The sequence below is a fragment of the Lytechinus variegatus genome, chromosome 13 (genome assembly GCF_018143015.1).
Source record: "Lytechinus variegatus isolate NC3 chromosome 13, Lvar_3.0, whole genome shotgun sequence".
NCBI lineage: Eukaryota > Metazoa > Echinodermata > Echinoidea > Temnopleuroida > Toxopneustidae > Lytechinus > Lytechinus variegatus.
In genome coordinates this window covers 9,299,664-9,322,549 of record NC_054752.1, presented here as the reverse complement: position 1 = coordinate 9,322,549, position 22,886 = coordinate 9,299,664, and the positions used below count along the sequence as shown (strand labels likewise).

Here is a 22,886-nt window from a genome sequence, read left to right as displayed (position 1 = left end):
AGCAAGAAAATGGATTTATGATTAGTCATTATAGTCCGTGGGTCGGGAAGATTGGAAAGGTGTATACGTCTGGCTAACGGGGCGTCCAGATGGGGGGGGGGGGGGGGGGGTGGCGGCGGGGTGGGCTTGGGGCCATGGCCTCCACAAGTTTAAAGAGCAAGAAAAAAGGATAGAAGGAAAGAATAGGAAAGTGATAAGGGTGAACTATGGCATTTTTTTTTTTATGTTGTAAAAAATTGTCACAAAATTAAGTTTTTAGAATATCAAAGTATTCCTTTTTTTGCTCCATCGCTTCACTCACTCTAATTCTAGGCCTTGTATTCTTATTACGCTAATACTTCTCGATGTCCGTCTATGATGTGAAATATGTTTTATTTTCCATGGGCCGTCATGCGACGATCCTCTCTCATAATGCTGATATACAAATTCGAATTTTAAGGGGGAGGGGGCGGGGTCCACTGTCCCCCAATGGCGCCTGGCAGACTTTTTATCAGAAGGGTCTGGTGATGCTCCTTTTTACTGATGATTTGCCCATGAATAAGTGTGATAAAATTCTTTGGGGTGCCTCCCCCCCAAAAAAAAATAGTGGGGCATACATAGGTTAGGAACTTCACTGGCACGTAGGGCTTATTCAAAAATAATGTAACCCACAGTAACTTTTACTACATTAGGCCCGAAGACGACGAGTTTTGTAGGTGTTAAACAGCCTTTGTTCAAGATGGTGGCATGAAGACTAAACATGTAGATAACACTTAATTATCTAAATGTATTACCTAAATAATTCTAATCTGGCTGGCCATAGGCCTACGTTCGCGGGCTATACTTGATGTTTTACTTTCTGTGGGTGGGATGCGGGGACGTCGCATTCGACGTACGTTTGGACAACATTTTTGAAAAGTGTGTAGCGCCATCATACGATTAATTCGAGAAAACGAACTGTTTATTTTGTCAACGTTTCTCTGCGTGTGTGTGTCGGTAAAACTGTTCCACACTTCTTTCATGTTTTGGACATTTTAATTTCAATGCTAATTTTCAAACGTAAGTTTATGCATTTCTCGTGTTTTTTAACAGTTTCATTTCCTCGTTTCTCTCATTTGACAATAAATCTTAAAAATTTAATCTTGTAAAACGCCAAACGTTACCGTACCGTATTTTTGATGATTAACGCAGCCGAGTCGGACCGGTTGCTTCGATCATCCGTCACCATCTCGATCGATTTACACCCGATTTTATCGATTTTTAAGTGATTCAATTTAAAATTCCACAAAGGACCGCCTCTGCTTGTACTTTCATTGATAAAAGAACCCGCTTTCAGTGTTATTGTTTATTTTGTGACGCCGTAAACCGTCTTATTTTTCCGTTGTCTTGCAGAAAATTCGTTTGGGACAGAATACGCCTTCCGTGCAGTGGAAAACACCTGTGTGCAGCTGTGCCCGGTTTACGAATGGGAATGGCATGTCGCGCTGGATAAACACAGATGCCAGCACCCACACAGTCATTGAGTAACGGGGAACTAGCGGCTCACTATCTATTCATTCGCTGAATAGACCGCCGTCGCAGGAGGGTGTATGCTGGATGAACTGCAGGGAATGACTCAGTGAAGAAACATGCCTGTGTCTGTAGTAGCTCACTGCATCTAATTATCATTTCACCACCTGTAAATGAAACTGATTACTACTGGAAACATTTGGACCACGAGTGAGCATGTTAGAATAGAGGTGAACATTATTTTGCATCCCTTGCACTGTCTTCAGCAAAAACCCATCCCTTTGTTTTTGTTCGGACTGGTTTTTCATCTTGGAACTTGAAATTGGATTGTTTTCATGGTTTTCTCCTGAGCTTAAATAATGGAAAGAAACCGACTGTGCCCATCTTTTCTCTTTCCAAATTAAGAAAAGACATTCGTAAAATGCTGAGCTCTGGCAATGTTGAACGACGGTGTAACACGGAATAAGTGAGGGATCGATCAAAAGGAGAGATCTTTTAGAAGTTGTATATTTCAGGATTATCCATCTTTACACTGTATCTTGGATTAAAGAAGCAGCCAGCATGAAGGTTACTGTTTGTTTTGGAGCCATCAAAGTGATAGTCCCATGTGGGGAAGGAACATTGAGTGTCGGGGAACTGATTGAAAAATCGGTGCAGAGATACAAGAAAGCAACGGGACGGGTAAGGTTGTGTTCTTTAAAAAATAATACTTGTACTTGTAAATAATTAAATTGAATTTCAGTGTGTAAAAAACAAGTCCCTTGAAATTTGAATGCTTCAATAATTATTTTTCAATTACTTTTCAGCTCTAGAACTACTTTTTGAAAATCAATTTCTTATCTTTAGAACCAAATGTTAATTATTATATTTTTGAAATTTAATAGGTTGGCATCTATTGAATTTAAAAGTATTAATTGAAGGATAGAATAAATAATTGACTTACATTACATGTATGTATGTTCATTATTGTACACGTATATCACATTTGTGTGTGAACTATTAAACAGGTAGTTTCACTGATAATTATATTGATGTTTTATTTGAAAAAAAGTGGATTTTAATTTTGTCCAAGTTGACTGATTTGATTGGTTTATGTTTTTATAGCTTGATTTTTTTTTTACGTGCCACGGGGACAAAGCTGGATTTAAAACTCTGGATTGATGATGGTGATTCTTGTAGAAATTCTGTAAAATATGGATCTCCACCACACTCCCAACTTTATGATGCCTTGATGGCTGTTCTTTGTACATTGCAAATTCAAATACAATGTACAATCTGTTGCCTTCTGATGCTAGTGTAACATGACCGTTTGTACTCTTGTAAAATCATAAACTCAGTCTCCTATGCTCTCCTGTACATTCAATCTCCTAAGCTCTCCTTTAATTAAACTAAAATTATCAAACTGAAGATAGGGTGAACACAGAATAAATTAGAAGTTGACAAGATGAAGTCCAGATCAGCACTGACTTTACTTTCCAATCTTATCTTCTGCCAATGTACCCACATTGGATAATCATAGAAATCAACCAACCAAATATAAGGAAAATGGTATGAACTATGAAATGAACTAACCCTATTTAAAAATAAGAACCAATCAGAGAATAGAGAAGGGTGATCATGAGTTAAACTGAATCCTAATGAGAATTAAACAATAAGACCATGTGGAGTGGAAAGCTAATGGAAAACCAGGAAGCATGACTGTCCCTCGAGTCGTGGATGGAAACTGAATGAATGAATGAAATGCAATGAACCTGTGTTGCTATGTGAGATGTATTGTGGAGATGGAATGAAAGATGAGATCATGACAATGTATGTGGATTGAGAGGATGGAAAGAAGGATGAGATGAGTTGGAATGGAAATAAACAAGTTGAATGTAAACAATAAAGTATGGAAAGCCAAATGTAAGAGTAAAGATTAAAATAGATAGACACCAGCAAAATTTACTGTTACATGTACACTAGGGGTGTTGTTGGGGGTCAATGTTTCAGTTATCTTGATAATACTTAAATGGCCAATAGTCATCATTTATATGATAAAAATAAAAAAAAGCTCTTCCTTGTCTGTCCTCAAAAGCAAACAATTGACAAGGAACAGGAAATAGTTCACACAAGGTTTAACTATTCCCCCCTTTTAAATCCTCATGACCTCTGCATTGTGTCTGGGACCAAACAAGTATTTGGTATCTGAATCTGAATAGTTGGGTCAGCAAAATGTCGTTGGGAGACACATCCACACTAACAGAGTGAAAAAAGAAGGTTTGAAAAATGAAAACTAGAACTGAAGGATTCAAAGATCTTTTGTCAACAACATTTTACCTTTAACATTGTTTTCATATTTGCCTTGGATTTTGAAACTGGTCTTCAATAGTACATGTACATGTAGGCCTACCCACTAATAGGGATGCAGTGTACTTTGTATTTATTTACAATGATATTGTATCAACGGAAGTTCTCTTATCTACATACATGTACATTCTGCTGAAAGCTAGTACATGAAAACTATTGTATTTCACCTATTAATGATTTTAAAATGGAATTCTTAAAAAGAAAAACTAAAAAAATGAATTCGGAAAGAGTTCCTTTTGCGAGAGCAACCCTATTAAACCCTATTTTTTTTTTCATTTTGGATGACCCTTTTCAGGAGGAACTCTCCCCATAGATTTGTGTGTCTATACATTCATTTGGGATAAAAAAGACCAAGAAAAAGGTGTTTAAAAAGGAAGGCAACCCAACCACTTGATTTTTAAAAGGTCAAGTCCACCCCACTGAACCAGAAAATGTTGATTTGGATAAATAGAGAAAATCAAACTAGCATAACACTGAAAATTGGACTTGTCCTTTTTAAGAATTTTGACCCACAGTGCTGCAAATTTCCAGCAAACAGTCATGTACATCATGATGATCATGTGGCAATATGCTACACATTTTTTTTTTGACTGAGCAGGAAGTTTCACAAATTCTCTTTTGTGTAGCCTTTTTTTGTACAAAGGACTTTACAGAACAAAGTTGAAGATTTTGTAGAGCTAGTTATAACTTATAACCATAACTCCAGAAGTAATCAAATTTGCAAAGAAAAATCAATATCTGGTGTACATTGATTAAATTAGAAAAATCATGAGTTAATATGATCCAAACTAGTACTAGTGAAAAATTGATAAAAAGATTTTTAAGTTTACTACATGTATACCAAACTTCCAGAATCCCAGAAGTTACAAATACATGTTAGCATAATAGTGATAGACATTACACATACTGTCTGGATTGAAGTCAGTTTATTTTTTAAATCATTATAAAACAGGCTAGCTGAGCAACAGCTTGTATTGGAATTCTAACTAGTATGTAGATAACTGTGTACAGTGTAAACAGAGTTTGTTTGTTCTATGGATGCTGTATAAAAAAAAACAGCAGTGCATGTATTGAAATGAATGGAACTGTGCACACATTTTTGCGTGAGTGTATGCAACTTTGTATTATGAAAGTTATACATTTTTATTGGGTGTATACATGTATATTGTACTTGTGCTTGAAAGGTCTGTATTTTTAAAGTGGGTCACATTGAGGTCAAATTCAAGTAAATACACCTGTTCTGTCCTTGACCTGAGACTAGACTTTCCTCAGACATGCAAAATTTTCTTGAATTATTATGATCGTAATCGGGGTTGATAAACCCTTTGTTACAATTCAATTTCCCCTAAGGTCTCATGTACAGTATTTTTCAACATTTAAGACGTGTACATTTGTTTCCTTTGATTGATAAAAAAGGAGGGGGGATGGGTGGGGGCTTATATTGAACGTGTAGCCCAAAAGGTGAAGGATGAATAGCTGGAACAAACTGCATGTACTGTACATGTAGTATAGGCCTACATTGTACATGTGTACTGCATAATGACTTCGTGTACATGTACCTAAAACTAGCTTGTTAAAACATAAAAGAAATAGCCCCCAAAATTCAGCAATCACCCCATACATGTATACAATGTAAAAAAACCAGCCCCTAAAAATCAAAATTTATTTTCTACCCTGGATCTATGTCTGATGTTGCCATAAATTGTCATTACATGTAGGCCCTAATTTGTCCTTTCATGTACAATGTATACATGAGCGCATCTCAAGTACATGTAGATATTTAGAATTCAGAATAAAAACAAGAAAAGCAAATTTTGAAATTGCAATCAAACTTCGGGCTTCCAATCCGGGCGGCGATATGTGGGCTTCCACTATTTCAATGGAAATCCCATCAGTCTACTGGCTGGATTTACCAAACAAATATGAAGTGAAAAGCAGATTTTGTTTCATCCCCTCTCTGTCTGTTATGGATTTCTTATCAAAGCCAAAGAAAATACAAACCTGGATTGCCAGTGCCACACACAAATAACAGGCTCTATGAATACAAACATGAAGTGACATGCCTATAAAAATCAATGATCACTTCCATGAAACTGCAAGGTGGTTTAATAAGGCCCCCCCAAAAAGTGAAGACTCCACCCCCTCCCCCACCCCCTCTTCCCAACACAGAATTGATGAATTTCAAACTCACATTCACAGTTTGTAAATACCGCTACTGAAATTTATTTGCAGGAAAAAATGTATGTAGTCTAGTGCTTTGCAATGAATTATGTAAAATAGTATTTTAAAAATTGAAGATTTTACGATTAAGTTGATAAACAATAAATAATTTTTAGACTTGGCGATATATCGCATTATCGGTGGTATTTTGCTGGCAACGATCGACTAGCATTGAAATCGAATATCGATCATCACTCCTGTTTAAAGAGCTTCATGTACATGTACATGTAGACCTAGTTCTTTTGCACGATGAGCAATCATGAAAATATTTATTCTACTAAAATGATTTGCTTTTATATTCTTGGATATTATTTATAAAAGTCTGCTCTTGGGCTACTTTGAAACTATGATTTCCCCAAAGCACGCCATTAGGGGTGAAATTGCACATTGCCCCCCCCCCCATGTACAATAACTGCTTGGAAGCTCCAGTCCCCCCATGTGTTTTATATTTCTGTACCGGTATGTACATTTCTGTACTACATGTATACATGTCGATACCTAAATCAAGGTCTTCTGTCTGAATCATTATCTTAATAAATGTATGAAGTCAGATATTTTTTTTCTCTAACTAAAGACCTGTGATTTTGACATGATGGGGCCTACAATTTTGTACATGACCATGAATACAGGTTTGTATGCATACATGTACATGTAAATAGGCCTAATGGTTTCAAACAAGTTTTACTGTAGGCTTGCATGTGGGAAAGACATCATGATTTTTGCAGGAATAACCCTTTTAACCTCAATTTCAAAGTTCTTTCTTCTTGTAATGTATTCCATAGCTCAAACTTTCACAGAAGGTGTGTTAACAACTTAACATCTGCCTTCCTCAGGCCTCTGGAAAGATATTAAAGATAAATTCCAGTTTTGGTAACGATCTTAAAATGACTTTTTACAGAATCTAATATAATGACCACCCAAGTGTCTGTTTGTATGAATAAAAAATATGTGCCAAAGGATTCTGGGAGAAATGGTGTAATTGCTGAGAAATAAGCAAAATAAGCGCGGATTCGGTCACTTCCGTCGGGTCTTTATTCCTGCAATAATAATGCACTGTCCCACGTGTGCCTATCTGTGTTGGTGATCTTCAGTGTGAACGTTTTTCAGCGTAGATTTCAAGATTTCACAAAGTTCAGTTTATGTAACTGTACCAGATCTAGATCCTCGATGATATACTGACAATTAAGCCTGGTTTTACAGACTTTCTCATGAAATCAGTGTTTACTGCAACTACTGGCATTTCTCTTTAATCGATTGCAATTCTACCCTGATGAAAAAATATCTGGTATTTTTATGGCACAAGTAAAGTAACTTGTGAAGGTACTATTAGATGTCACTGAAGAAAAAAAAATGGGTAAGGCATTTTCAAAGCAACGCCTACAAGAAATCTTGCTGAGGGAAGGGATACATGTACATGTATTTGCCCTTTGCAGCACTTTTTTTAATTTAAAAGATGTATAAACACTGTTTTAAATAAATAGAAAAATCAAATCACTTAAAGCCCATCACCATCATCAACCCGAGTTGTCAAAATTATCTGCTTAATTGCTTGTTTGATTCTACTCCTTTCTTTTTCAAGTCCTATTTTTGATCAGGCTGGATTTTTTTTATTAGTGTGGACTGTTCCTTTAAGATTTTTGTGGATGAATGGAAAGTCTCTGAATCACGTTCTGGTGTCGCACAGCAAACTGGCCTGGCCATGACACTGAAAGAATAGTCCAGTGAATTAAACCGAAATGACAGGTTTTAGACATGTTGGAATTTAAATCCTCCTTGCGTCTCTCCAGAGGTTCATGTATATATTTCAAACCGGACTTTAATACAATGTAATGGTTTGCTCTTGAATGCACAAGTCAGTATGCAGGCACAGACCTTGATTGAAACTTTGATCAACAAGTGTGTCTCCATTCAAAGACTAGCACATGTACATGTATACAAAACTTGCTGTTCGAGAGGGCCTTCAGTACATAAGGCATGAGTAGGCTGCAATTCAGACCCTTTACTCGAGTGAAGGGTTTGCACAGCAGACTATGCTCAAGTCAGGGGAGTGTTTCATCAACATTTTCATCCGACAAGTTTCCAGATCTGACTGATTGGTTTAGAAGCACTGTTACTACGGTAACTGTAGGATAAAATAGAACTTGTCGGATCATGGACCTTCTTTCATGAAACGCTCCCTTGGTGTCTGAACCGTGAAACTATCTCCAGGCTAGCCTTTTGACAAAGCCTTGTGACTTGGCGATATTCTTCGTCTAGTAGTGGCTTAATCAAGACTAGCCGTTGGAGATGAAACATGTAGTTGACGAGGCCCGTGTGAACACTATTGGATTCTTCTAAGTCTTTATAAATTCCTCTTCATATCAGTCACAGGGCCTGTAAAAGGCAACCTCAAGCTCAGGGACTACATTGTTCTCTGAATATACAAAGTATTAGTCCTTTGCCAGGACTGTTCTACTTTTCAGTTATGTTGTTAATCAATAACACAATCTTCGACCTCTACGCCCGAAAAGAAAACAGCCGCACGATTTCCTCCCATCATCATTGGTGAAGGGCGTGAAAGAGGGGATAGCGCGATCACTGGGGAAGGCGCGCAGGGGATGGAGAATGAAGCAAACGGAGAGAAATAACAAGTACACTGACGTCTAGAATCTAGACTAACAAAGTATATGCTGAACATGCTCTTTACATTGCAGGTGAAGATGTATGTAGGCCTATGTACATGTGTATGTACACTTGTATGCAGGCTCTCCATGGGGTGTGTTTATGCGCCATATTTTTACCCTAGAATCATGATTCAAATAATGATTCTGCAGAATCACGATTGCGTTTAGTCAAAAGTGAAAATAAATGTCTTTCAAATCACAAACGTGAAACACGGAAAAAGGGGCGTTTGGAAAGACGTTTCTGTAGAATCACAAACGAAAAAGGTCGTATAAACGCAGACTAGTCAGTACAAGAGTGCAACTGTAGTCTCCCACTTCAGACTGCATCATACACTACATGTAACTCTGCGTACGAACAAACGGTATTAGGATTTAAATTCAGTCTTTATAAAATGAGTCTGTTTCCCCAGACTATAAACTTGAACCACCTGGTTCTGTGATTTGGGACTGTTCTTCAATGTGGAACGCTCTGGAGTTCCTTGTCAGGTGGATTTCGAGAATGGCCTTTTAGTCTAGAGATCAACTCTTGGGTTTTCCCTTGGATTTTGATGGAAAATTAAATCTCTCACCATCAGAATCATTTTTCATGCAACCCAGTTTCACCACCTTCGTGAAGACCTGAATTCACCAGGATCTACCTGCCGATTATAGACTTATTTTCAGGCACATAGTTGTTTAATGGCGGTCATGAAAATATATATATTTGCCTTTTATGATTATTTTCTTTTCTAATGTTTTTATAGGGGAAAGGTACTTTCCAAGCAAGCAAAGTGAAGAAAAAATCATAATAATTATATATTCAATTTTATGCTCAAAGTTTGTGCATCATATGAAGAAAAAATACAGGCCGACAGATATGTTCCTTCCTTTCTGTTTTTATCATGCTTTTTTTTAATACCTATGTTTAATTTTTTTTTTCAGTTCTGTTTTTTTCTTTTTTCTTCATTTTTTGTCATGTAACAAACAAATTCAAAAGTAAAGAAAGTAAAAGAAATTAAGTTGCTATTAAAAACAAAGCCAAAAAAACATTACGAAAACAAAATAGAACAAACAGAAATGGATATACGTACATGTACATGTATACGTATACATGTGCTTGATCAGACAGCCTACACATTACTGTACCTACATGTCTTATGTATACATGTATTTAGTCTACTTTCCAGACCATAGATCCTTTAAGAGAGTACTTAGATTTTGCTCCATGCTTGATTCTTCTAGCTTGATTCACCCTCATCAAAATTGATTTAGATTATTACAAAAGAAACCCCATCTTTATCAGCCTGAGTTGGGAATTCTCACTTGTGTCATGAATAATCAAACAATTTTGTTTCATTTCATACTGATGCCCATGAAATCCTTTTCTTTTCAGGTCTGTACTTGTACAGTACAGCTTAATATGCAATGTTCATGTTAAAGTCAGCAATATGAATCTACTGTCCCCTCACCCTGGTTTGTATTAAAAACATACATTGTACCAACCATGAATCAATTTGTTTACAGTAATTCATGGACATGCATTGTACATACATGTATGTAGGCCTGCATAGTACAGTACATCTACATGTCCATACACATGAAAATTTGCAATGCCAGTTTTACTTGTTCACCTCTTGAATAAGTTTCTTCTGTGGTTTGAAATGTTTTTAAAAGTACACATGTACATGTAGCTGAACAAAGCTGTATTGTAGAAAATCAAATTGCTACATTATTAAAAAGAAGTTCACCACTTCACTTTTTTGAATGGGCATGCCAATAAGAGAATAACATAAAAACCAAGTCAGGCCTGTAAACACAAAGCCTTGCAATCATCGTAGCAGAATATCTTTACGATTGATTGCATTGGCCACGATGTACAATCGAATGTGATAATCAAGCGTAGGATCAATCGCTGACTTCTGTGTTTACGGGACACTGTTTCTCTTTGTAGCATGGAGGCACAGTCATGAGGTGGTTTCAAACCGCCTCGTTTACAAGAATCTCTGTCAAATTACGATAACTTTTTTTTCAGGCAAGTAAATATTCCCACATTCACACCCCTTCGAAACATACCCTTAGAGATAAATTCTTGAAGTTCAATACAAGCATACTCAGTATATGGTCTGATAAGCAACCAAGGCGAGATTCAAAATCACTAGCTCAGCAGCCGCCCGCGCCCCACTACACGCTGTGCTAAAAGTTCCCGTAATTTGCTTTCACATCGCCAAAGTACCCGCGACCTTGGAAAAATCCCTGTGAAAGTTCTCGTTATTTTTTGACAAGTACAGCGGTTATTTTCTTGAATATGGGGAGATTACGTGTAATTTGCTTTCTCATTTCCAAATTTACCTGGGATTTTCTGATCGGGGTAAATTTTCCGATCAGAAAATACCCGGAACTGACAAACTTCGAGGCGGTCTGAAACCACCTATTGGTTGATTGTCAGATTTGGAATGTTGACAAAGGCAATGGAATGTGTGTTCTGTCGTTCACTGGCATGCATTCTGATTATCAACAATACAATAGGAAAGGTGAACTCTGAGAACAAGAACGAAACCAACACGTAAACAACATGAGCGAACTGTATACTCTCAAAGACTGTAATAGTGGAATTGAACTTGCACTCTTTGGAGTTAAGGTACACCTGTAATACATGTAGTTGTCTGTTGACTGTTACAGTTTATATTGGCTTTATATGATGTCACATATATATGAATGATGTACATGTACTTTGCATGACCTACATGTAGTGTAGAGCTACCAAGTCTCACGCATTATGCGTGAGACTCAAGCATTTTGGACTCTTGTTTATCCCCTAAAATCTCTGTCTCACGCAACTATCACAGCCTATCCCCATATACATTGTACACAATGTCAGTGATCTCACTCAGATTCACAGAAAATCTCACGCATAGCTGGTCTTTGAACTTGGCATCTCTGTAGTGTAGGCCTATACACAAAAATGTAAACACGAACGCCCTCATTAGAATTTGTCTACATAATTTGTAGTAGATCCACCTAGTACATATACTACAAACTGGCTTTACTTGCACAAGCCTATTTCGTAGCCCATGTTTGCATGTACATGTACATGTAGGCTACAGTGTATGTAGATGTAGGCTTCATGTATATGTATTAATAGGCCCATTTGTATACATGTAGCAAGTGTAGAAGTCATGGAAAATGTTTTATATTGGTATGTACATGTATAATTCCACCACTTGTGTGAAGGCCTACATATACATACATGTACTGTATGTTTGGCCTACACATTTTACATGTACATGTAGGACCCTACAGTACATGAATGTACATGTAGGCCTACTGTACATGTCCACAGTAGCCTCCAGTATGTACATTGTATGCTACATGTACATGAGTTGTATTTACTCCCTTTAGTATACAGTGCATGTATGCAGTACATTATTAATATTATACCGACATACACATCTACAAGAATATAATGTACATGTATGCAGGCCTAACAGTGTCTAAGCCTGCATGTAGATTTATATAGGCCTACACATATTTTGAATATTTCATATTTTACAGTCTTCATAATACGCTATTCACTACAATGTATATGCCTCAATATTAAATAGGCAATGTGCTATACATCTGTCCTCATCCTACGTAAAAATAACAATGGGTGGATCCTCCTTCCAAGTACAGTGAGTCATTCTCCATGGAAAATGTGCTTGATTGAAAAGAAAGAAACCCATTCATTACTCTTCATTCATACCCCATAGATTGGACAATAGGGGCGGGAGGGGTGAAAGAGTAATTGAGTGTCCAGACTCAGTGTCATTAAATAGTGAGTTAGCTTTTAATATATATATAAAATGACATGTGTTGACTGAGCACTTGTAAAGTGTGTGTGTGTGTGTGTGTGTGTGTGTGGGGGGTGAACAATACATGTACATCATCAAACATTACATGTACATCGTCATGTCATGTACTGTATGTAATGAAGCAAAACGTTGAATGCCCACTTCAGTTATTGATGAGCTTTAAATGCTGATTAATTTACATTGTTGTCAATCTGTATTAGTTATCCATCATGCAACACTGGAGAAATTAATAGGGTGATGGATAACAGCTGATGGATGTCGAAGAATGGAGTACATGACCCCGTCAATAAGTTGCTAATTATGAACAAAAGTATCGTAAGTAACTATTATTACACCCCAGTGATTTGTATGCAATTCATACTAAAAATGAATGAACCATGTAAAAAAATCAGTAAAAATTATTGATAGATTACAACTTTTTAGCCTCCATGTATTCTAGAAATAAAAAAAAAATAGCCAGAAAATAACACAAAAATGGTAATTAAAAATTTGGTTTTTGATGACTTGTGATTTAAAAATAGAAAATACATGGACATGTTTTTAAATTAAATAAATGGCAGCCTTCATATACAGCACATGTTAGTTGAATGCGAACATACAATACACACTGCCTACATGTACATAGTATGTTGGTGGTCTACAATTTTTTTAGAAATATTTATAACTGGATGTCTGTCGCTTTAATTGGGAAGGGAATATTGTAATTTGGGGAATCTGGTCGTAAACCTGCAAGCTGTCAATGGTATCACTGACAATCCATAAATCGTATGTTTATTCTCACCGTAAATCGTACGTTTATGCTCGCAAAACTTGGCATTAACTGTACATGTATGTCGAGAAGATGAACAGATCGTATGAACAGAACGTTCATGTACAGGTACAATGTAGATAAGGCACTTTCTATGGGTGTGTTCATGCTTCCCGTTTGCAGTCCAAACTATGATTTTTGATCATGTAAATACAGGTTGAATAGTTTTAGAAAATATGTTTAGCCCTTTTTCAATTTCTTTATACACTGTAGAAACAAAAGTCAATGATCGCCATTACCTGCAAAGAGGTGTGTGATGTACATTGTACCTGTAGGCCCACCTGTACATAATAGTTGTCATTATTTGTTTCATTGTCCGACTTTAAAATCTGCCAAAATGTTTAGTTCAAGTTTAGATCAAGTTTATTTGTTCAAAACCAAAAACATCACATCATAATCAAAATAGATGTACATACAACGTAAATGAGTACATAAACATTATACATCAATTAGACTATAGCATATACGAATTGGTTTTAGGACCCCTTTAAAAGCAAAGCTTGTGAGTAGGGCCCTGGAATACCTATGATTATTAACATAAAACATAGGATATACTAATCTACAAGATACAAAGGAGAGAGAAAAAAAATGTATAAGATGCTAAAAATAGAATGGAAAACTATTACAAACACACATATATACACACACACACACAACCACATCCAACCACACATGAACATACTAAACATAGATTCTGGGTAGGTCATCAACTTAAATGCAAATACATGAACTTAAAATACATATTGAAGGAAAATAATCATAATCTGTCAAGAAAGTAAGTTTTGGATAATCTTTTGAACACGAAAAGAGTTTTGCTATTTTTTATATCAACAGGTAAATTGTTCCACTCTTTATGAAAGGAGGTCAGAGTGACATTTGTTCTCGCAAATTGCTGACGAATAAGATCCTTTTGACGTGTATTATCATTATGTATTTTTGAATTCTGAAGAAATAATTTTTTAAGGTACATTCTTGGGGCATTGATTGTAGTTTGAACATGAACAATGCACAATTAAACGACACAAGTTCACTAAAGTGGTAGCATTTTCAGACGAAGAAATAATGGAGTACTTGGATGTCTATAATTAGAATTTGTTATAAAGTCGTATTGCCCTTTTCTGCAATATTCTCAATTTATCAAGATAAGACTTGAAAGTGTTTCCCCAGGAACATTACAATATGTCAAATAAGGTAGAACAATACTATTGTATATTGTTATCAGTATCATTTCAGGTAAAATTGATTTTAACCTATAACACCTACACTGCGAGACACCTTTGTGCAGACAGCATGTAGATGATTTTTCCAGGATAGGTGCTCATCGATATATAACCCAAGAAACAAAATATTTGCACTTGGTTCAACATCATGACCGAAGACAAGTTATACGCCCTGGTAGCTTTTACCCTTAGAGCGGAAAATTATGCATTTGGTTTTTTGAATATTCAACAATAGCTTATTGCAACAAAACCATGAATACAGCTTCTTAATTTCTTGATTTGCAACCAGTAACAAATTTTCTATTGACTTATCAGATAGCATCAGACTGGTATCATCAGCAAACAGGGAGTATGAGAATAATGTTGATGAATGTATTATATCGTTTATATATATCAGAAACAAAAGGGGACCAAGAACAGAACCCTGAGGTACATCATATGCCCTTTTTACACAGGATTTTCTTAACCCCGGACTATCGCTAACCCCGTACTATCCTTAACCCCATACTATTTTTTTTCCTTTTCACACATGCCAAATTGTTATTGCTAACCCCGGATAAGGAATGCTTGCTTTTTACACACGAAACTCGCTAACCCCGGACTAGTGGTTTTTGTCGATCATTCGTAGTACAAGTGCTTCACTCGTACACTTTTTACACACGCTACAATTTCCTTAACCCCGTACTATAGGTGGGGCCAAATTGCCATTTAGCCCCACCTATAGTACGGGGTTAAGCTTAGCCCACTTTCGTTTTACACATGCGATCTTAACCCCGTACTATTGCTCTTAGCACCGCAATTGGTGGGATAACCCTGCTTTTTTGCAGGGCCAAATAATCCCATACTATAGGTGGGGTTAGCCCACTTTGCAAAAACGCTGTGTAAAACGAAAGTGGGCTAAGCTTAACCCCGTACTATAGGTGGGGCTAAATTGCCATTTAGCCCCACCAATAGTACGGGGTTAAGGAAAATTTAGCCTGTCTAAAAAGGGTAAATGTTAATCGTAGTATGTTTTGATCTAGATCTATCTATCATAACAAATTGTGTCCTATCACACAAATAGCTGCAGAACCATGACAATGCTACACCACGAATTCCATAGTGTTCAAGTTTCTTGAGAAGGATATCATGGTCAATGGAATCAAATGCCTTTGACAGATCTAAAAATATCCCCAGAAAATATTTGTTTTCATCAATAGCCTTTTACTCGATAAGTTAAAAACACCCATTTGTGTGGAGAAGTTTCTACGAAATCCGCACTGCTGAGGAATCAAGATGTCTTTTTTAGATAAAAAGTCATTTAACGTTTATAAATTATTTTCTCTAGAATCTTTCAAAAAATTGGTAACAATGCTATCGGCCTATAATTTACGACATTCTTACGATCAGATTTTTTTATACACCGGCACAACTTTAGCTACCTTTAGTTTATCTGGAACGACCCCCTGAAATAATGACATATTGATGATTTTACATAAAGGTTCAACAAAAATGTGAATACTCTCCTTTATAATTCAAGGTGAAATATCATCAGAACCATTCGATTTAGAAGGTTTTAAAGATGATACAATATTAATTATCTCAGCTTTTGTAGCAGGGTTTAAAAACAGAGAAGTATTATCTTTACACACTGTACATGTACATCGTTTCATATAATCACAATGAGATTGTGGTACTTGAGGAATTTCTGTAGATATTTTCTGGGGCAATCCAATGAAATATTTGTTAAAGCTTTCAGCCTTATCCTTGGCCGATGATAAAAGTATACCATTAAAATTCATCTCTTGTGGAATAGAATGCCTTTTTGAGCGTCCAAGCAATTCATTAATGTGAGTCCAAGTCTTCCTGATATCACCTTTAAACATTGTTGAACAAATCAAGGCGTTAACCCCGGCTATTTAAGCAAATAGTATGGGGTTTATAAGAAAGACAGTGTGAAACCAAAAAAGATAGTTTGGGGTTGAGGATAGTCAGGGTTTAGGAAATGCAGTGTGAAAAGCATACATATGAAAGAATTTTAACAAATGTACTATTTGATAATTTCACTACCGGTATTTCTAACAAGTTAACCATCAGCCAATCAGATTAAAGCATTTCAGAATTTTGGTTTAACTGTTGTTGCAAATTTGTTTAACAAGTTTTATGAAACTTTCCCTGTGATCTCTTTTCTTACAACTGAAATACGATCAAGATAGTCATGACATGCACTTGAAATTAATCCAAGTGTTGTCATATTTCATACTCTTTACATTATTACAAGTCAATTTTAAAATAATCACTGTTATTTGATCTTTGTGTACATCAAAACTAATGTTGAAGTGCGAATAGAATTATGGTAACATAATCCAAGTGTTTGCATTAAATGTGTCATCGTGCGGATGTTAACGACTTTCTCCTAAGTATTTATTGATATCTAACATTGGGATTTGTTGATAACCTTTTCTAGGGGAGGGTATATATTATCAACATTTTGTTATTAACAAGGAAATGTGAACTTATTTTGACTTGAATCGAATGTTAAGATGTTTTTTGGTTCTATTTTGATACCTAAAAGATTTATGTTTCTATTAGCATTTCAGGTGGGATTACAAAAGTTTGCTTTAAAAGCCTTGAATCACCCGTTGGCATGTGACACATGACCTCATTTTATATTGAATATTTTGATTTTCTGGTAAAAAATGCTTACAGATAGGCAAATACAAGTAAAAAATCAGATGATAAAGGCAGTGAATGTTTGCGGCTTGAATTACAGAGGGAGGTTAAAAACATATCGGTCAGTGTGCTGGGCCTCTGGACCCCCATCTATTTTTTAAAATGTATGCCATCAGAATTCAGTGTGTTTTTATTTTGGTATCTTTATTCAAGTAGAAACTAAATGGAAGTCCAAAGAGAAGAAAAGAATGGAACTGGATGATGGTTCTTCCGAAGAGAGGCTTTCAAAGTATGCTTTAAAGAGGATGATGTACATGTACTTCTATCTTGAAAAAATAAAGAATTTAGTATGAATAAAATTTGACATTGTTTGGGAGGTTTCCAGTGATTACAGTTACAGTAAAGAATAGGCCTATACATGGTTTGATACTGAAAATGTATGATTTGATGATACTGCACATCAAGCTACACTGTACATTCCAAATTTCTGCTCATAATAATACCCAATATTTACATTCATAATTTGCTTTCCAAAATGGCCCTAAGCACTCATTAAGGCAACTTTTGGTAATCCGAGGCTTGCTCTGAGTTGCTAGTTCTGTACATGATATATTTCAGCTATATACGTAATTTATTTGGAAAAAATAGACCCAAGCTTTTTCAAATGTTAGGTATAGTACTTACTAATATTGTTTCAGGAGTAAAAAATGAAATTGACCAATTGGTACAGTACCCTGGGGTTTGAATTTTGGGGTACTAGGCCTATATCAGAATAGGTCAAAGTTCTGGAATTTGTGAAAGCACAAATCCTGATGGAACTGTAAATGCTCTATTTCATAGTCATTGGACATGAAATTGAAGTGGGATATTAAAGCTTTGATTTCAGAGAATGCCGAAAGCCTCACAAGGGAGAAAGAAATTTTATAGCAAAAACCCTCAACTTTTGATTATTAAGAAGACATGGATGGGTTTGAGACTTATCAATACACTTGAATCCGGGTTTGAATCACTGAACTGAGGGTCTCTTATTTGGAAAAAAAATCAGTACGTGTATACATACATGTAGGCACACTTCATAAACAAAGACAAAGGAACATGTACATGTACATTGTAAGCCTACATGTACATGTATTAATAACAGAACACATGTCGCAAACCAAAATACATTCAAATTCTAAAATTATAATGAATTTGAAAACAAATCCAGATTGGCTATGCATGCTTGTAGGTGACCATTTTGAACTCAGAATTTAGATCTAAATCCTATAAAAGGTTTATCATGTATCTGTCAACCATCTATATATGGTAGGTGGTTCTTAAAATAATTTTTTATCAGGTCATCTGTTTTATCTCATTTTAGTTCCCATGATAAAACACACATATACCATGTTTTCATGTGATTGGCTTTTGGTTCAGAACTGCGAGCCGATGCAGAATCAGCTTTTGGGTTTATCTTGCACCGCGTTTAATACATGCTGTTACAACTCGCGGTGCAGAATCGGCTCGCGTGGCAAATGATACAAGCACCAACAATATACGTCATAATAAAGACAATGCTGGAGCCGTGCGCTTTGAAGTACGTCACAATGGTAAAGTAAATGACATGCGCGCCAATTGCCGATGCAGAATCGGCTTTCTGTTTACACGTAGTAAATAAAGCTGATTCTGCATCGGCTTGCGGTTCTGAACCTACTACTTGGTGGTGCAAAATTGCTGATTCTGAACCAAGAGCAGATGCAAGTTAATTGCGTTTACACGCAACAAAAAAACGATGCAAAAGCCGATCACATGTAAACACGGTAAGTATGATGGCACAAGACAAAGAAATTACAGAAATATTCATGTATTATTACAAGCAAACAGAAGAGCATGGAGCTATAATAGCTTCATGAAAAGAGTGTATGCTACTGCATTGTACATGTACAGTAAGTAGACAAGAATATTATTACAAGTCATATCAAAGCATCATCCAAGCTAGTTAATTTTGAATGAATATTTAGAATATTTACTTTTTCTTCAGAATTATAATAGGCAGTATTGCATTCCCTTGCAAGTATTGAAGAAGCTGCAAATCAAATTTGTCTACAGTATGTACATTCCACAATAAAATCAACTCGTATAATTTAATTGGGTCAGAAGGATGAAATTGAGAATTATGATGACCAAGAATTTCAGAAAGGAAGGGGAGAAAAAAAGGGGAGAGAGCGTAGAGACATTCCAACCTCGGTTCAAAGTTCGCAGGTCATATTTCACCAAGCTGTGTGCAACCACCTATTGGTGAGGTCAGAGAGGAGATAGACCACTGAGAATGAGAGGTGAGCTCGGAGGAGAAAGAAAGAAAGAGAAGGAGAGAGAAGAACAGAGTGGGAGAGAGAAAGTCAAAACAGAAGCTTTTTTTTCTCCAGAGTAAAGTTGTGAAGAATAGTTTCACTTTCTGCCCACGCTTTTCGTATTATAGGCCTATTGTGTTGCTCTGATCTGGTAGGAACTACAAACCACACTGTATGTACATGTACAGTACGAAATACTTGACTAGTTTGTGATTGTTTGGTGCAGTATATAAACTTTTGGACGAGAATTCACCGTTTATTTAGAATCTTGATGGTTGAGTGAACTGTTTGTTTCGTAAGCTACTGATGTCGTTGAAAGTAAACAGGTAGGCCCACACTCCATTTTACTAGTGTTGAGGATTGTTCCATACATGTACATGTATATGTTGTAGTTCCTGAACACTTTTTAAGACAGGTGTGATGTGCACTTGCAAACACTTGTAAAAGTTCCTAGAACTTTTTGAGTTTTACAAGCCTTAAAACTTCCACCTGTTATTGTATTTAGCCCGCAGTACATGTACTGTAGGCCTATACCTACATGTACATGTATGTACATGTACATATAGGCCTACAGTACAGCTGTATTTGTGTACGTTTAATGCAGAGTGTACTGTATATTGGTGTATATGTATGTTTGTACGTTAAACATGCACTCTAAAATCACAAGAAGCGAAAAGGGTGGAAAAGGCACAGAGTGACATTGTTTTCCACCTTTTTTTTAAAACGTGTCACTCCCTTGGTCCTTCCAATTCCAGAGCTGAATATTCTTCATTTTCCTTATAGTTTTCAACTAAAAATAAAATGAAAATGATTTAATAAAGGAATTATGGAAAATAGATGGCCATTTCATGGATTTAAAGATGCAAAATGTGAAATTTTGGCATTTTTTTGTTAAGTTGACGCAGGCCTATTTTCACCACAGATTATTTAACAGCTACACAGCTATTGCCTTTACAAAATCTACAATTTAGAACACATGTATTGTATTGATTTGAAATTTTGAGCTCCTCAAGGAGAGCGATTCTGAGGAGCTCAAAATTGAGCTTGTCGAAAGAATAAATTTAAAGAGAGCAAGTTTTTGAGCTTCACAAAATTCTAAACGTGAATGACTGGTACACTTTATTTGTCGTGTCTAAATTACGTGAATTCTTTGCTGGGATTTTACTATAAAGGTCTCTGGTATTTTGGTAGTGTGAAAGTAATTTAAAGGGGAATGAAACCTTTGGAACAAATAGGATTGTGTAGAAACAGAAAAATCAAAGAATAAGAATAAAGAAAGTTTGAGAAAAATCTGACAAATAATGAGAAAGTTATGAGCATTTGAATATTGCAATCACTAATGCTATGGAGATCCTCCTATTGGCAATGCAACAAGGATGTGTGATGTCACTGATGAACAACTTTCCCTTTGGTGGACTATAAAATACCCTCAAAATGTCTCTTTTTGCTTTTTCTTATGATGATATAAACTCTTTATCCATGATGTATTCTTAAAAAATATGTATTACATGCCCTCATGTAGAAAGAACACATGATCTATAGATAGATGTGATAAAAGAGGTATATATATACTGAAGTAATGGGGAGAGTTGTTCACAAGTGACATCACACATCTTTGTCGCATTGCCAATTTGCTATCTCCATAGCATTAGTGATTGCAATATTCAGATGCTCATAACTTTCTCATTATTTGTCAGATTTTTCTCAAACTTTCGTTGATGTGTTTTGTTGATTTTTGTGTTTTCACACAAGCTATGTTGTTCCAATGGTTTCATTCTCCTTTAAGGAAACTTTCTTGGCCCAGCATGTACATGTAGTTGAGGGGGGGGGGGGGGGCGCTGTGGGTGGCTGTTGAGCTAGCGATTTTTAATCTTGCGCCTTGTCTGCTTCTCAGACCATACTACGCATGCTTGTAACGTTGTGAAGTTTTTCTGAAGGGTTTTTTTTGTGGCGGTGTGAATGCAGGAAATTATTATGTTGTAATTATCGCATCTCCATTTATATTTGATCCTGAAAATGTTCTCGGAATTTAACAGGGATTCTTGTGATCTACATGTAGGCAGTTTGATACACTGTTATTTATTGTTTGTATGTGTACTTGTAGGAACAGTAGCAGGAAATGGACGCACTGGGGCTTTGAGGGAGAGAAAGATAATCTGGTTGAAAGGAGATTAACAAGGCAAAGGAATGTTTTGTTCTCTTTTGCCAAACATGCATCTTGGCATTTCAGATTAATGACCTTTTCCTGAATTTTCGAAAAACACAAGAACAAAACATGCTTCTTTGTGTTTATCATGGCTTCAGTAGGCATGCAATGTTCTAAATAATGAATAACATTTTTAGTCCTTGGATCTCTGAGCTTTAATACCCTTTTCATAAACCTATCCTCCAATTAGCCGCCTAAGAGTAATGCGGATAATTCAATAAAAATTGCGTTCATAAACTCCGAAAATAAGCCGCATTATTTTTACGAGCGCCCGTCCTGAAAAAGGCGGATAATCGCCATGACAAGTGGACACGCCCCCTCCGATGCGGTTGTGTTGGAAAAGGGTGACCTTGTGACCGCACCATGGCAATTATCCGCATTATTTGGAAATGCGTTCATAAACTCAAAATCTTGTCCGATGCTGCTATTATGCGGATAATAGGAGCATCAGAGTAATGCGGATAACTCTTGTCCTCCTCCAATTTTGCTGCTATTAGCCGCCCAATTCATTTTAATGGGGTTTATGAAAGGGGTATTATTCTGGAGGCTCCCCTATCATAAAAATAATAATAATTCAACATTTAACAGCCTCTGTAGCTTTGATTTAAATAGCCTACAGATGTACCGGTAGTTCTATTGTAGCCCCCTTAAATATTGAATATTAAAAAAGAAGAAAATAACACACATTGACACAGTCAAGAGACTGTAATCCAGAGTGCTACATGCACAGTGTAATGTATGTGCTTTCCTGTGATTTGACAGGTGATATATTCATATCATATCATTTTTTTGTAAGTTATACAGTGACTCATGTCTACTTCACATCTGTTTTCTGAGAGTGATAAATTACTGTACATTTCAGCATGGCACGTTGCCTGGTTACATGTTAGATTAAATGTCTGCATGTAATCTTGAACATTTCAAGGGGCATTTCCATAATCATCCTTTCCAAGAAAAATATCACAATGTATTTCATTTTCGGGGGGGGGGGGGGGGGGGGGGTAATTACAATACATCCATATTGAAGTCATCTGCCTAAATTGAATTGAATTGAAAAATTGAATATAGAGATAATACACCCTGATGGCAGTATTTTTGATAGCTTTATGTATTTTACTACTTT

The 22,886-nt window shown here is 36.1% G+C and overlaps 1 protein-coding gene across 2 annotated transcripts in view; it reads left to right on the top strand.

The window, feature by feature from the left end:
* Positions 1-944: 944 nt before the first annotated feature.
* The window catches only part of LOC121426111 (partitioning defective 3 homolog), a 95,149-nt gene continuing 73,207 nt past the window's right edge, over positions 945-22,886 (top strand). For both annotated transcript variants that reach the window (XM_041622276.1, XM_041622278.1), the window contains exons 1-2: positions 945-1,038; positions 1,372-2,169. In XM_041622276.1, coding sequence (XP_041478210.1) covers positions 2,050-2,169 — 120 coding nt within the window. In that variant the 5' untranslated portion in view covers positions 945-1,038; positions 1,372-2,049. The remainder of the gene's footprint in view (positions 1,039-1,371; positions 2,170-22,886) is intronic.